The 17,486-nt window shown below is 44.4% G+C and overlaps 1 protein-coding gene across 1 annotated transcript in view; it reads left to right on the top strand.

Moving 5' to 3' along the window:
• PPIH (peptidylprolyl isomerase H) overlaps window positions 1-17,486 on the top strand; it is a 192,187-nt gene that overhangs the window by 98,737 nt on the left and 75,964 nt on the right. Inside the window, exons 5-6 of the mRNA XM_086920207.1 lie at window positions 6,806-6,848; window positions 17,010-17,102. Coding sequence (XP_086776333.1) covers window positions 6,806-6,848; window positions 17,010-17,102 — 136 coding nt within the window. The remainder of the gene's footprint in view (window positions 1-6,805; window positions 6,849-17,009; window positions 17,103-17,486) is intronic.

Genomic DNA, 17,486 nt, shown 5'->3' on the forward strand with positions numbered 1-17,486 from the left:
ATAAGCTCCACATATCTTTTCCAGAGTGGAACAACGTCAGTGCAGAGCTGCACGGGGCAACCTGCCTGTGTGAGTTGGTACTGCTGAAAAGTCTGATGCCTGGGACATATTCGAAATGTGAGGAATCTGCGGCTAGGTAGAGTTTCTACCAGAAACAGCATTACCAAATTAACTTGTTCTTTAGCTTGTTTGTGCCTTTACGGAGCAGAACCAACTGCATGCTAATCAGTAGTGGTCCTACTCCAGTAGGAACAGTCCAGTCCAAGTGCTATCCCCCTTCTTGTCTGAATGGGAGCATAAACACCCCTAGAAAGGTTTTGGCCAAATAAGCTTCAGCAGTGAGGTGTACCTTGAATCTGATTGTACCGTCACTATTCATGGTACTTGCTGTGCATTTAAACTGACAAGGATCAATGCAGGAAAAGAGAAAAGTAGGTAGAAATAGTTGTTGATTATAACGAAATCAGCCATATAGAGACACTGTTTATCTGTGATACCAGTGCGAAGGAGGCATTGTGTAGACTCTCAGACTGAGAGACTGGTAAAGGACTGGGCTACCAACGCTAATTTCAGTAGCTTTACTTAAGGGGAGAACACATAGAGTAAACAACATTGGTGACAACCCTTGATAAATCCTGAAAATAACTTGATTGAACGTGGACTGGAATTCAGGTAATGGCTTGTACTGGGCCCGCAGCAAATTAACTAATTCATTATAGTGCCTGTTTGCACAAGCCTACTTGACGGAGCCTCTCTAGTGGTAGATTACGGTCTACCATATCAAAATAAGCAGGAAGATCCAATACAATCATTTCTCTGACACTCCATGCCTACAAGCTGACTTTTAAGTAATCTAGTATGCTATCTCTATTCATAGGCTGATAAGGGAAACGTCTCAAGCAGACCTGAGCTGCATGCAGGATGTTATTGGATTTGAGAAGATTCTGCTACGGAGAACCTTCTGAAAAATAGTATGTAATTACGTTGGCCCCTTAAAACCTGTTTGATAACCCAGTTGCAGTGGGCGCCACTGTAACAAGACACTCCACAGTTTTTTTTTTTAGTTTTTTTTTAGTGTATCTTATATAGCGCACGGCTACCCCAACGGGGTGTCCCGGCGCTTGCATTGGGAACCCGTCCTGGCTTTTCCCTGTGAGATAACCCGTACTGGGCATCCCCAAGGTGAAAGCCAGGCATCCCGCCGCGGGGGGCCGTAGTGGAGATTAAGCAAGCTATTGCCCAGAGTTGCAGAGTGTGAACCCATGATTCGAGTAGACACCGAAGTGAGAATTATCGAGTCCGTGGACACTAGGGCTCAGACCCTGCCGCGTCGGGAATTGAACCCTGGTCCCGGGTCTGACCTCAGCTTCCGGGTATGCCTTCTCTAACCATTGAGCCACACTTCTCCACTTTTTTTTATCTCGGCCAAAGCAAGGTACTATCCTTTTAGTTTTGGTTGGGGGCTAATGGTCTCTACTGGGTGTTGGGTCCCTTCCTGGAGCATAGACTCAGGGATTGAACCTTTGATTAAAAGGAAATCATTACAAAGGGCAGTTACATAATTCCCAAAGAGAGTCTTCCATGCTTAATGTTGGACAGCTTTTTCTTGATTTCAGGAGTGTAGAAACCAGTGACTGATCCTACTCTGTTATCATATAAATGAAGTTGTGAAAGTCCTCTACCATTCACCCACATTGTCATAGACCATAATTTTAATTGCAGTAGAGTACCTTCCAGCATAAGCCTACAAACAGACTACAAGTCTTATCTCGTCATCGTAACTTACTAGGACATCTGGTGTGCCATAACTAGATAGTTTTATTTTAACCATTTTTCATTTTGCTGTTGTACATAAAGACCTGTGAAGGTCTGACTGGAGAGCGATTCTTACCTAATTTTTTTGATTTATGCCATACATTAAATGAGTAACAAAATATCATCATCTACGGGATTTAGTGTTCACTGCCCAATCACTCTACTCCTTGGAGATTCGAGTCCCAAATCGAAATACTTGTAGAAGCGGTGTAAGGATTTTCACCACTTTAATCAAAGGGGATTTTTTCAGCTGGATCGCTCCCTAAGCACTAGAGAGAGAACATATACTGTCCTTAGTTTTCTATTTGGCGTCCTTTCTAGTTTGCACCATAAAAATGTAGCTGCCATAACCTTACCTTCAGGAAGCACCAGGCAATACATTATTGACCACAAGAGAGCTGTGCATTATACCCATCGTCATGGAACATCAGATGAAACTGAGAGAAATTGACTAGCAAACTGCCCATTAATCTTTGGCTGCCAATATACTAGAAAAAGCATGGACATAGACTTGCGTTGGAAACAGCCCGGTCACATTGAATCTCTGCTCCAAGAGGTCGAGCGTGTGACATGCAAAATGGCGGTCCCCAACTTCAATGGGGGACTGGGCCATCCAGCTCTGCCCTGTGAGGGGGGAAAGGTGAGATGCTGGTGCCTGTGAGCGTGGAGAAGAACCTGAGTGTTTATTGACCCTGTAGCACAAGAAAACAGCAAACAAAAACCTAATTCCCCCTTCTTGCGTGGCGTGAGTGGAGGAGAGAGGCATCACATTAGCTGAGGAATACTTTGCTGGCAGGTGTGGTTGTTGATGGGGTTGCTGAAGGGGGAGGGGAAGTGGGTTCTCCCCACAGACGCTGACTGATCCACAAGGGTGCTGCGCTGACACTGCAGTGGGTGAGATGCATGGTCGGTGGCAAGGGCCGGCGGCTGGAGCCACTCGTGGCTGAGGTATAAGATAAGAACACTGTGTTGCTGAACAATTGTGGTATTTGTGGGCCTGGAGCCCCAGGGAGCCCCAGGGAGGCTTCTTCCAGAGTTGAGATGGAGATAGATCCGAGCAGCAGCATAGAGTACACCCCTTTGTTGGACCCCAATTTCTAGGAGTAAATTCAATCTGCTCCTGGCTGGAATGCTTGACTGTGGCTACCAGTACTAACCTGGGTGCCACCCACCCCCAGTTTCTCACACCAGGACTTGAGACCACATAAAACACAGAGGAGGCTGATAGTCCTATACTGTGGAAATTGCTCTATACCATTGCCTGGTTCGTCATACTGTGCACTATTGCTAAGTGCTACGTCAAGGAACTGAAACTGTTTGTGCCACATTCTTGTCTTTGTTGTGAGATGGGTCTTTGGATGGTATTCAGCTTTGTGCTGACATGGCCTCAGTCTACTGACACACTTTTGCTGCTATGGAGTTCCCGACTTTCTACATCGCACCGCTGTGTCTGCCGATGATTGACCGGGCTTCAGATTGCAATTATCAACTTACAGAATGGGTAAAACTGTGGACCTGAAACAGCCTAAAATCGCGTCTGAAGATAGGCGCGTGGACTCTGAGATTATCCATGAGATGCCGGCAACGAGTGGGTATCAACTTGCTGAAGAGGAAATTGACATGAAAGGGCTCCATAGAAAGAAACCACTAAGGGCCTGATTACGAGTTTGGCGGTTGGGATACACCGTCTCAAATGTGACAATATCCCATCCGCCGCATTACAACTTCTGTTTGATATAATGGAATTGTAATTTGGCAGACGTTTGTGACGGTGTAATCTTGTTTTGCAAACTAGTAATCAGGCCCTAAGTTTGCCCTTCATTGATCATAGGATAGATACACTGACTATGCAAATGGGCACTATGACCCAAAAAAGACAAAAGCATGAAGGCCGCATCTCGGAAGCCAAGCTAAGAAATCTCCAGTGTGGCACATGATCAACAGATAGGAAATTAAAAACTCCTTCAGGTGCAAAACATTCTAGCGCTAATAAAAGCCAAGAACGAAGATCTGGAAGCATGCTCCCAAAGGATTAATCTGTGCATAATGGGAGTTGCAGAATCAAGAGCAACCGGGAAAGTGGAACTATGTCGAGGAAATGCTGGTATCATTGTGTGGGGCAGGAAACTTCACTAAACAATTAATTGTTGAGAGAGCCACCGTTTGCTCAGCCCACCTCATGCTCCTTCGGGCACACCCACTAAACCCATAATAGCCCAACTGCTGAATTTCGGATATTGAGACACAGCGCTATTGCAGGCCGGAGAGAAAAAGGACCTGCAAAAAAATACTATGCCACAACTCATTCTGTCCAGACTTCACATTTGTGGTACCAGAGGATCCACAGACATTTTTGCCAGAAAAGAAATCTACAAAAGCTGAACTTCCCATATGGTATACTATACCTGGCCCACTTAAATTTACTTAATGTGGCAAATAGAAGATCTTCTCAGACCCACCACAGGTGAACACATGTCTGAAAGGTTTAAAGCACACCTACCATCACATAACATATGATGAATAGTCGCTCTGATATCGACTCTGGGGAGGAATGATGGACATTGATCCTCCTGCCGCAGAGACATTTTACTGGTGGCATTGTCGTGCATCGAACTGGATAAAGACTAGTAGCAAACTGACCATGTCATTACTATGTCCATTGTGTAGACGACGCACTAAGAACACCATAAAGTATTCCGTAAGATGGGAGCATATACTGCTCCTTGCGATTGACCAGTTTGTATAATGCTTAACTTTCCAGGCTGGAATTTAGGCCAGCATATGAAGATCATCTGTTTGCTGACCCCACCCCATACATTTATAAATATGTTGATCCTTTTACAGTGACTGCACTTCAATGCCATTATAAGTTGCAAGAGTCATAACCACTAGATTAACCACTAACCTTGTGTTCCAGATTAGCATGCTACCTGCTGTAAAGCACTTCAGCACCTCGTCAGGGGTCGAAAGCGCTATATAATTACAATTACAAAATATATAACTGTTATGTTCAAATCTCGCGAAGGCCATGGCTAACAGTCTAATTCTGCTGCTAGCAATGCTGGTGCTACCAAATGAAGCTGGATTTGTCCCGAAGACGTCAACCATGCACAACCTTCAAATGATGTTCGCAGTATTAAACCAAATCGACCCAAGATGCAGGCTGTGGCAGTCCTATTGAATGCTGCCGAAGCATTTGACTCGCTTGACTGGATCTACCTCATTGCCTCGTTTGGCCTCACAATAATGCCTCCCCCATGTAAACTGCTTTACATGCTACGGACAGCCAGGCTGTGCGAGAATGAGGGGCTCGCGTCTCCACTTGACATAATGCAGGGAATGAGACAGGGCTGTCATCCGCACTGTTTGCACTCCCTGTGGACCCTTTAGCAGTTATGCTTAGAGAGAATTATGCGCAACATGCTTTGCATTCCAGGGATAGGCGCCATTGATATTTAGGTATGCCGAAGACATAACTTTATACATTTCGAGATATGCATATTAGCTTTGGCCCACTTCTTCAGACGTTTAAAACATGTGTCTGTCTAGTTGGCCTGTCCATTAACTGAAATAAATCAGCTATCATCCCACTAACATGTCAGATTACTAGATTAAACACCACATATCCCCTAGATTGGTGTGATGCTCTGATTAAGTAGTTTCGAATATGGATTAGCCTAGTTACTGAGGAGATCCTGTCACTCAACTATGGTAGATTGATTGCCACTCTAAAGGACCAAATAAATAGATGGCTGAAGATCCTGTTGATGCCAAATTTCCCACTGGAGCCTGACAGGTTTCAACCTATGGAGATAGCTCTGTGTAATGCAACTCCCCAAAAACTTGTTACATTGCAGTACAGTGACCTGAAATACCTGTTTTGAACATTCCTGCCAAAGAGGGCTTGGAGATAGCCTTGGGTGCTCTCTTAACTGATGAGGAATGGGAATACTGCTGTGCACGAACAGGGGAGCTCCTGCCTAGTAGTCGATTATGATTGATCTATTTTTATTAAATCAATAGATTATACTGCAAGCCAGAAGCACCACATAGATAGGGATTGAAAGGCATTTCTAGGTGTGAACACTGTGGTGCTCAGGCTGCTGTTTTCTTTTTCTTAGCTTGGAGCTAACTTCAGAGCCTTACGTTCTGAGGCAAAGTGTTTGACCCTATCCAGCAAGTTACTGAGGTTCCCATACACACTTTTCCACTGGTAGCAAGCAGGGTTGGGTGAAGAAAATCTCATATACTAACTGCAAATTTAGCACTGTTGCTCTACAGTTAGCCAAATGATTGATGATGAAGCAATGGAGATGTGGCTGTGCCGCGACAATAATAAAGAGGCTTACGTACATTCTCTCACAATCAGCTTGAACTGTATAACTAACTGAAAGCTCAATCATCCCGCCCTAGATATATATGTGCTCTGTATCACTACTATTTGATGCAGTTTGTTGACACTGAACTACCTAAGCACCTAAAGAATTGAAGCACTGTTTAGAATCTCTTGGTTACTGGGACCTAATGTGTGATTCTGAAATGCGTTTTAATATTGATAAGTTGTATATGGGGTTCTTGATACGAACTGTACTAAACAACGAGATTAAGCTTGATTTGAGGTCTGTGCTGCTGTATTGTTTATTTTCCAATGAAAACTAATAAAAACAATTAAAAAAATTAATGCTTAATACATGTTTGCTATTTGCTAGATCTCATGTGTCCTCCTCATTGTCATCTGTGCTGCATTTGTGAGTCTCTCATTCCTGGCCCTGGTTTTTGATATGGGTTTGGTCAGAACATTATTGACACTTACACCTTTACAAGTTTTGCATTCAAATAGACAGGAAATGAAACATTTTAATTATGGACTTGATTAGTAGCCAGCTTGCCTAATTGCATATTATGTTGTCACAGACAAAGTTTTTTTTCTTGTTTCAGTGCTTTAATTGTAGAGTATATTTGTGTTGAAAATATTTTCCATTTCTTTCAGAGTCATAAAGGATTTCATGATCCAAGGAGGGGACTTTGTAAATGTAGGTGTTGATACGCTGTTCTTTAGAAAATAGCTGTTGAACCTTCAAAAACTCGAACTTACATGTAAGGACATACTCTTGCATTCCGCTCGCCTAAATCGCTACTGATAGAACATCCCTCTTTGCATGATAGCCACCAAAAGCAGCCATTCACACCTGAAGTCTTTGGTCCTTTAACACTGTTTAAGCGTGAGAACTATGCACAGTCCTGCTACTGCCCTGCCATTAGCATGCCCGCCTTGTTCATACTCCTGGCTCTTTGTCAATTTGGACATAGTGTCCTGTCTTATGTGCTTCTTTAGAATTGTTTGCTTATTTTGTCGTCTTTGTGACAGTACAGTCCTTGGTCTTTCCACAGACGTTATGCTTCTTCTGCAAGGTCAACGGCTTCAAATAATCCATGCAATGCCTTGCACCCCTACTTGAAGGCTTCAGACATATCTTGAAGTTCAAGAGCTCTAAATCCCCATGCACCATAATGTGTGATTCTCTTTCAGAGGGAGGGATCATAAGGGGGAGCGATTGTGAATCAACTGCACCATTTCTTCGTCACCTTCACATTTTCTTCCCCATAACCAGGCATTGTGTAGGAATCTTTCTCTCAGGGACCAGTTTTTTTACAGTCCAGTAAATTTTTTACAGCCAAGTAAATTTTTTACAGCCAGTCAGCTTGGAAATTGAGTGCACTGTGGGTTAGCTGCAGCTTACTTTTGCTACATTCACACCATAAGTGACCCGAAGGTGCTTGGTAATCCTCACTCCAAGCTCATTCTTAAAGTTTCAACTGTCCTTGCATTGGCCTATGACTAGAGGAGCTTGGTAAGGCTAACTCTAGAGTTTGCCCTGATATTATTTCAAACCTAAACATCAGTTGGTAAAATGTTGATGGGATTTCATTTTTTCTAAACAAAAGACAAGAAAATGATGATCAAAGCTTGCTGGACATGTGAAACACGGTTCTACGGTCTCAGCCCTTGTAGAGTACCAGTGCACAAATAGTGTCACCAATACTGAACATGCTAGACCTATAGAATACTGGCATCAACTCTACAAGGAGAGGATGTTAGGTTCTTTTAAAGCCAGCATCAAAAACAAGGCCACACCTTTGGTGTTATTTTGGATACCACCCCGCAGCCACTCTTGTTCTTTGTGCGGCGGTCCAGTAATCTTTCCAGGGTTTCCATTCAAATGTACTTTCATTAGGTGCAGTCCACACTGAAATCTCTTCAGGGAAGCCATAAGACCTTTTCCAGCCCCTTTGGAAGGGGGCAGTACTTGGGAAGAAAGGTACTGTGGTCTGAGAAATAAAGGAACACCCCTTGATGAACATTTGAACCACATCACTCATCCACTAGAGCGTCTATCAGCTCTTCCCTGGCAGTGTCAGCATCTCTTAGTACCAGGGTGTCTGTGAGAGTCATGTTTTTGCAGACACTGTCCCTTTCTCCATGTTCCTCTGGATATTGCCCCACCTAAGCAACTTGATGGCTTACATTGAAAGCACAAGATGGTCACATATTTCCTAACAAGTTGTTTCTTGTTCAAGTTCTGTGTGTTGAATGGACAGTGGCCACCAAAGCCATTGCTTCAGTTTTTCATTTGTAGGATATTGATAGCGTTTTGATCAGACTGTTTGAGTCAAGCCTGCTACTTTATCTACACCCCCTAAGAAATAGGTTTTAATGGGAAAATGCTCTTTCATACAAGAAGGCTTTTAGTAAATCTAAACTTGCCCCCGTATTGGAACTTCATAGATTCCCATGCTTTGTATCATTCCCCGTCGTCAGAATGGGAGCCTCGGTAAATAAAAAATACCATAGTAGTAAGCACAAAAGTGAAAAAAGGCCTAGGCCTCATCTCATTTTATAGCTTATCCACCTCTTTTTGTAAAAGAGACCAAATTCTTGCAATAACCAATCAGAGCAGCCTCACCACATAGAACCTTCCTGAGAGAGCCTCAGAGCCTCAGATTTTCTACCGCACGTTGTGCTAGGGAGTCTCCATTGAGCTCTGCTCAATTTTCTTCACTTTATCTCAACTTTACTTCATTTTTTCACTATGTCTGACAAAGAAAAGAAGGCTCTGTTTAGAGCTTGTGCTACCTGTTCGAAGAAGAGGCTGTTTGTGGAGGACACAGATCAAGATTGCATATATTGTCTGTACCCGGACCACAAGGCCACAGAGTGCAAGATTTGCAGGAACTTCTCCACTAAAACCTTGAGGGACAGAGAAGGCCGTCTTCTGACCTGGTTACAAAAAATGAAGATTCGAGAGGGAGGTTTGTCTTCTGACAGTGAGGGCTCTTCTTCAACTGCGTCCTCGAGAAGATCAAAGAAGAGGGGTAGGTCTTCCCCCCCCCTACGTCTACTGAGCCCCCCGTTAAGGCCTTGCTCGGGACCTCTGATAGGTCTGATAGGCCTGCTTCCCTAAAATCTCCTCACCGTGGTGAAAAGGAGAGGCAGGGACAGCTTGAGTCACAGGCAGCAAAGAAAGCTAAGAAGGTAGTCTCTGGGTCTTCTCCGCCTTCAGAAAAAGGAAAGAATGGCAAACAACCTTCTACTGCTCCTCAGGACACTGCTTTGGACAAAAAACAGCGTCCGTCGACGGTGAAAACTATAGGTACGTCAACGATTCCTGTCAGGAAAGACTTGTCCCTGAAAATAACCTCGTTGACGGGCTCGTCGATGATGGTTACGTCGACGGCATCTAAACCGTCGTCGATCTTTAAAGTGCCTGCTTCTTGTTCATAGTCGACAAAGCTTACATCATCCACTTCGACGATGATGACGACGAGGCTAGTGTCGACAGCAATGACGACAACCAGAACGATGTCGACGACTACAACGTCGACGACGACAGCTGCCATGATCATGACGACGAGCTCGTCGACGATCCAACCTTCGTCGACGAGAGTCATCTCACCGTCGATGAGCCAATCTTCGACGACGAGCGAAGTCTCTTCCTTGACGACTCCGTCTACGACATCGTCGACGAGACTTCTACCATCGACGACGACTCCGTCAACGACGTCGTCGACGACTACAGTCCTCTGTATCTCTCTCAAAAAGAGGCATTTTACTCCAGAAATGACGTCTCCACGGCGTGTCACATCTTTACCTCCATCATTGCTTTTGGGCAAAGACTGTGAAGAGGAGGATGAAGGTCCTTACGGGCCGGCTTATAGCCCATCAGACAAACAAGTCAAATGCCAGGGGTCCAGTTCTGACGGAGGCGAGGTGGAAGAGCACCACTATATGCAGCAGAACACTTATGAAGAGAGACCTCAAGTGTGTGTTCACACAGAGAGTTCTCAACAAGGGCCACACCAGGACATGGTTGCGATGCCGTCCTCTCTTATCTCGGACTTACAATTAATGTTACGAGAATATAGGAGGAGGTTCCCATCTCAGCCGGAGGGACAACAAGTACATCTTCCTTCACCCTCTATTCCGGCACCGCAGGCAGTGACGGAAACACCGTTGCCTTCAAGGGTACGTGAACCAGAGCCCAGGGAAGCTCCTCAAGAGGTGGTTCATATCCAGGATGATGATGTCTCATCCGATGAAGAGCAGCAGGTTGACCCTGACCAGGATCCAGATAGAGACTGGAATGTTGATGGTCTTCAGGATCCAGATGTCCAAGTGCCGGATACCGCAACTTCTCCTCCAACATACATTGGAGGCTTTCATAATCTCATGGAAAGAGCGGCTAAGAGGTTTGGTCTGCCCATTTGAACGGTTCAAACTGATTGTTTTTTATACGACTTCAAAGAGCCATAAAGGAAGTCGGTTCGTTCTATCCCCATCATAGAACATGTTTGGTCAGAGGGTATCAAAGCCATGCAGAATCCAGCGACGGTCCTCCCGGTTCTTCCCCGGCTGGAGAAGAAATATAGAGCGCCAGAGGGCAGCCCCGCATGCCTCACTGGTCAGCCAAAGCCAGACTCTGTCATCTCCCAGGCGGTGCAGAGTAAATCAAAGAACCCATCCACACCGCTGACAACACCACCGGATAAGGAAGGGAGGCGTCTGGATAATGTGGGGAAGAGGTTCTCTACAATGGCCAGCCTCCTCGTTCGAGCAGTGAAAAAGGGGTGGGTAACCCAATAAACCCTTGCGGGCTTGGGCAGATAATGTATAGAAATATAAGCCAGCAAGGGATTTATTTTATGATCTATTGAACATCCTTTAGGATCTCTACTCAAAAGGGTTCTAAATCCAAACTGTGAACATCAGTTGCTGTATTCAATTCAATTGTCAGATTATTTAAGACAAAGCAGAAACAAATAGCTACCACGCTATCTAAATGAATAAAGATGAGCAGTACCCTTATGATTTCAAAACAAATAATAACAATTTTGATACCAAATTTCCCTGCGTTGCTCATCTTTATTCATTTAGCTAGTGTGGTAGCCATTTGTTTCTGCTTTGTCTTAAATAATCTGACAATTGAATTGAATACAGCAACTGATGTTCACAGTTTGGATTTAGAACCCTTTTGAGTAGAGATCCTAAACGCTGTTCAGTAGATCATAAAATAAATCCCTTGCTGGCAACTTATATTTCTATACATTATCTCCTCGTTCGAGCGGCAAATGCTCTGGCTATCCTGGGGAGGTATGATCGCCAGATGTGGTGTGACCGGTCTCCATTTGTAGAAGAACTTCCAGATGGGTCGAAGGATGAGGTCAAAAAGATCTTGATGGAAGGTGAGCGTGCCTCTTCAGATGTAATAGACTGCGCTATGGATATAGCAACAACGGCCTTCCGAGCGCGTGGATGATACCTTGCAAGGCATAAAAAAGGATACGGACACGGCCAAGTCCATAGGAACTTTGACCTATCGCAAAGTCCCTTTTAAGGGTTCAAGAGGAAGAGGATTCTCACCGTACAGAGGTGGCAACCAACAGCGCTACTCTTCCTATTCACAACCTACTCAATCGTACAAGCCCCAATATTCACAGCGGCAAGGTCAATCGGCGTCTTTCTCTCGCCAGCCGTCGAGAGGACGTCAGGGGCGACAGGGCAGAGACAACTCTAAACGACAATAGCGGCCCGGTGGCTGTTTCTACTGTTCCTGTCCCTTCGTTAACACCAGTGGGGGGCAGGATTGCCCATTGTCTATGCAGCTGGAAGGTCATATCATCAGACCAGTGGGTTCTAAATATCATCAAGGAAGGACACACTTTGGAGTTCCAACATCTTCCTCCAACAAAAGCTCCAGACGCCACCACGCCCAAACATCTTGGTTTTCTTCGTCTCGAAGCCCACCAACTCGTCATCAAGGGGGCAATAGAGCCTGTACCTCACTCCCAAAAGGGGAAAGGGTTTTATTCCAGGTTCTTACTGGTTCACAATTCAAAGGAGAAGTGGCGTCCGATACTAGATCTTCGAGAGTTCAACACCTATCTCCTAAAGTTGTCATTCAGGCTGGTCACCCTTCAAGACATCCTACGTCTGCTCAATCCGGGGGACTACATGGCAACTCTGGATTTAGAGGATGCATATTTCCATGTGCCCATCCACCCAGCTCACAGGCAATATCTTCGATTTACAGTAGGCAAGAGCCACTTTCAGTTCAAGGTGCTGCCCTTTGGTCTCCGGTCCGCACCAAGAATCTTTACAAAGGTCCTAGCTCCTGTGGCAGCTTTTCTAAGGAGGCAGTCTTTAGACGTCTTCCCATACCTGGACGATTGGCTAGTAAAGGCTCCTTCGTTCCAAGAAGCTTCCAAAGCGGTCACAAGCTGCAGTCAACTTTTCAAGCAGCTGGGTCTTCGGCTCAACAGGGAGAAATCAATCCTGCGGCCATCCAAAAGGCCAAAGTTTTTGGGCGCAATCCTGGATACAGATTGTTGCAAGGCTTTTCCGTCAGAAGAACGCCAAAGCAAGCTTATACTGTCAGCTCGCCCCCTGCAAACAAGGAAGTAGCTGTTGGTCCGTCGGTACAAATCCCTTCTCGGATCGATATCATCCTGCATACCATTGATTCCGCACTGCAGGCTTCGGATGCGTCCACTGCAGGAGCAACTAGACATGCAATGGCGTCAGGCGACAGGCTCCTTCGACGACAAAATCGTGGTAACACCAGTGATGAAGAAAGCAGGCAGCTGGTGGTTGGTAAAAGAAAACATCTCAGTGGGTTTGACATTCCAGCTTCCTCCATCTCCCATGGTGCTGACAACAGATGCCTCCATGGAGGGTTGGGGAGCGGTTCTACAAGAGCTGAAAGTCAGTGGTCATTGGAGCGCAGTCCAATGCAGATTCCACATCAATCTGCTAGAACTTATGGCTATTCGTCTAGCCTTGCAGGCTTTCCTTCCAAGGATCCAGAACCGTACAGTGCTGGTTCGTACGGACAACACCACGGCCATGCACTACATAAACAAGCAGGGCGGGACAAGATCCCGTACCCTTTCGAAGGAAGCTCAGAAATTTTGGAACTGGGTGATCCAACACAAGATCATTCTATCAGCGGAACATCTCGCGGGGGCACTCAATTCCACAGCGGATGCTTTAAGTCGCCAGAGGTCAATCAGCCACGAGTGGGAATTGGATCAGACCATTCTCGAGGAAATATTTTCACGGGTTCCCCAACCATCGATCTTTTTGCGACACTGCAGAACGCCAAATGCCAGTGCTACGCAAGCAGGGATCACCATCAAGGGTCCTTGGGGAATGCACTTTTGATAGCTTGGTACGGCGCATTTGTCTACGCCTTTCCACCAATTCCGAGACTGATCAGAAAAGTCAAAGTGGAACCGTGCAGAATGATTTTGATTGCACCGGCGTGGCCCCGGCAATTCTGGTACACAGAACTTCTTCTTCTCTCCCAAGACCACCCGATTCTCCTGCGGCCTGTTCAGTTGCTATTGACCATAGCTCACGGACAAGTACTACATCCGGATCTGAACTCACTCCAATTGACAGCGTGGCTCCTGAGTACAGAGAGTTCCAGAATTTGAATCTCCCAGGGGAATGTAGAGACATTCTGGCTCAGGCCCGTGCACCAAGTACAAATAAGACTTATCGGGCGAAGTGGAAAAGGTTCTGCCTTTGGTGTCGGTGACAAGATATACACCCATACACTTCGGCACTGCACCAAATTTTGCCTTACATCCTGTCTCTGGCCAAGTCTGGATTGGCTCATTCTTCCGTGAAGGTTCATCTGGCGGCCATTTCCAGATTTAGATGCACGTCATCAGGTCCTTCCCTTTGGTCTGCAAGAACTGTTAAACAATTTCAGAAGGGCTTGTTCAGAGTTTTTCCTCCAGTCCGTCCTTCACCACCGGCCTGGCACCTTAATTTGGTTCTATCACACCTGATGAAAGCTCCGTTTGAGCCTATTCACAGGGTGGATATGAAGTTTGTTTCATGGAAACTTGCTCTTCTCTTAGCTTTGACATCGGCTAGAAGAGTTAGTGAGCTTCAGGCATTCACGATTGTAGAACCTTTTCTGCAATTCAAAAATGATGTTCTCATCCTGCGGACAAATCCGAAATTTATTCCAAAAGTCCCATCAGAGTTCCATCTGAATGAGCCTGTGATCTTAAAGTCCTTCTTCCCACGACCCTCTACGCCAGCAGAGAGGGTGTTACATTCTTTAGACATTCATAGATGTCTAAAATTTTACTTGGAGCGGACAAAGCAATTCAGGAAATCTTCCCAGCTATTTGTCTCTTACAGTGCTCCGCGGAAAGGATGTCCAATTTCAAAACCCTGTATTTTGCGCTGAATATCGAATGCAATCCAGTTTTGCCATCGAGAGGCAGGCAAGCCACTTGAACGAACAGTTTGTGCTCATTCTACAAGATCGATGGCTTCATCTGTGGCTCTATTCTCAGGAGTCCCAATCAAGGACATCTGTAGAGCAGCGACGTGGAGCAGTATCCACACCTTCTCTCCGCACTACTGCTTGGATTCTTCTGTGAGAGAGGATGCAGCAGTGGGTCAAGCAGTCTTGAGGAACCTTTTTCAATGAGACGGTGAGCTTTCCTTACTATCCCGCCTTCCTGTATTGCATATTTTGTATCACTTGTGTTTGTTTCTACTTTGTGATATCTATTTACATATATATTATATATCTATATGGGTATATCTGTTTTTCTTATCAGAATAATGTTTGTGATTGCAGATATACAGGTGACAAAATATGCCTTATGTTTACTGCTAGCTACTCTGATACAAAGCATGGGAATCTATGAAAGTTCCAATACTGGGGCAAGAAAACAAGTTACTTACCTGTAACTTTGGTTCCCCAGTATAGGTAACTTTCATAGATTCCCATGCGCCCACCCTCCTCCCCTGGGAAAGCTCAGCCTTATTGTACAAAGATTGTTGCTGTTCCACAACGGCTACGAAAATCTGAGGCTCTGAGGCTCTCTCAGGAAGGTTCTATGTGGTGAGGCTGCTCTGATTGGTTTTTGCAAGAATTCGGTTTCTTTTACAAAAAGAGGTGGATAAGCTACAAAATGAGATGAGGCCTAGGCCTTTTTTTCACTTTTGTGCTTACTACTACGGTATTTTTTATTTACCGAGGCTCCCATTCCGACGACGGGGAATGATACAAAGCATGGGAATCTATGAAAGTTACCAATACTGGGGAACCAAAGTTACAGGTAAGTAACTTGTTTTCTTAGAAAATGTACAATATTGGGATTAAACCTAAACCATCATGTCAGTAAGCATAGGATTCTATGTAAAGAAGGTTGGATGTTAAACATTTCCAAGGTTTTCTTTAACTGTACCTAGTTAAAGCTTGTTATTTTACTTGTTTCCTGCTTCATTGCAAGATGATGGGCATAGTGACGATTCCCGGCAATTCAGTGTTATAATTTTCCTCTCTATGTGTGCTTTCATGCTTTATGATGTGATGGGAACAGTCTTTTTCTGGATTTAGGCTGCAGAGAGCCTTAATCGTAAAACCATGGTCACGCATGCCACTGTACAAAATCTATGATTCACAGCTAAGCTTAAAAGGGTATGTTCTATATCAACAAAAACGTCTTTCAATAACCAACCGTTAATCTTAGCAGTACATTTAATGCATGTGATTCAGTTTTAATTGAAGCAAATTGCAGTTTGTTCAGTTTCAGCAATGTGGGCTGCATTTCCATTTTGTAAATTTAAATTGACATTTAAAAAAAGTGTTTCTAATTGATCCATTTATTGGCAAAGGAGGTTCGAGCCTCTAATTAACTGTTCCCTTTTATACCAGTTGTATTTCCTAGATGATTATTGGTGCCTGTTGGTTTCATTTGGAATTATCCTTTAAACTGGAATCTCCTGCACTTTAAACAGTATCTGTATGTGGTGTACTTTAGCAATGCTTTATATTTGGTTTGTGAGCCTGTCTTTTAACCTCCCGACTTTTTTTTTGCCGTGTGAAGTTCCTGAAGTCATGTTTTGTAGGATAGCTATACCTGCGTATAGATGTGTGCTGACCTTTCATATGTGTACAGCACCGTCCGTTGGCCTCTGTTAATGCTACATGCACACACAAAAAGAGAACTGCTCTGTGCACCTACCAGCTGCACATACTTCAATCAACAGGGACAAATATTTTGCTGCTTCTCCTAAAGCTTGTATCTTTGAAAATTAAAAGGAATAGTCACCAGTTGAATAAGCACTCAGAACAGAGCTATGCATTTCTGACTGGAACAGCATGGTATATATATAGGTCTAGTACGCCCAACTAAGTGTATCGGAAGATCAGTGCAGTTGCGACTGTAATAAACCTGGTATTGGGAATAAGGTGCATCATTAGAGTTGTGCAGTTCAGACTGGAATAGAAGTGAATAAATCTGGTGTCGAGAATGTGGTGCATTCTCAGAGATGAGCAGTTGGGACTGGGCGGACATAGAGTTCGAGAGTCTGCTAGAATATCAGGAACAAGCTGCATTGGTAGGACTGTGCTGTTGATCAGATTTTTGAAATATTTCCCCTTTAGCTTAATTGAAATGGTCTCTTTTCTATGGTTGAGGTACCATTCCTGCTTGGCAACCTTCTTTGGGGTTTTGTGTAATGCTTCAGAAGACTTTTTTTCATTATTCTTGCTATCAATGCAATTTCACAAATTCTGGAAATATTTCATATTGCAAAATGCTTTGGACAGTATTTCTTCAAATAATACTGAAAGACATGTGTGATTTATTTTCTTTTACAGGGAGATGGCACAGGAGTTGCCAGTATATACAGGGGTCCATTTGCAGATGAAAACTTTAAATTAAAACATTCCGCTCCTGGCCTTCTTTCCATGGTAAGAAAAGAATGAAGAAGAAATAATCTTTGCTTGTGATCCTTGATTGATTATGTTGTGGAGAGTGGATATCATACTGCTTGAATGATGTATTTCACTGAAGCGAGCTTTCATTGTATATGTTTGTCCCTTGCCCAGAATGTTCAAGAATACGTAAACCTGATTGTATATGTACTGCACTTGCTTTCTTCTGTTACGTCTCTGCTTTGTGTCCCTCACTTACTAAGGGCAGACTCGCCAAAATCAAGGCCCCTTGAGAGCAAGAGATGGAATGTGAGTTTGAAGTGGTTGCAAGTTTGTGCTCCTTCGCGGAAATATCCCCCTCTAGGATAGCATTACGGTGATTAAACAATATGGGCTTTTTCAAGGGCAGTTGAGTAGCTC

This window comes from Lissotriton vulgaris, chromosome 5 (assembly GCF_964263255.1).
Source record: "Lissotriton vulgaris chromosome 5, aLisVul1.2, whole genome shotgun sequence".
NCBI classification, from domain to species: domain Eukaryota; kingdom Metazoa; phylum Chordata; class Amphibia; order Caudata; family Salamandridae; genus Lissotriton; species Lissotriton vulgaris.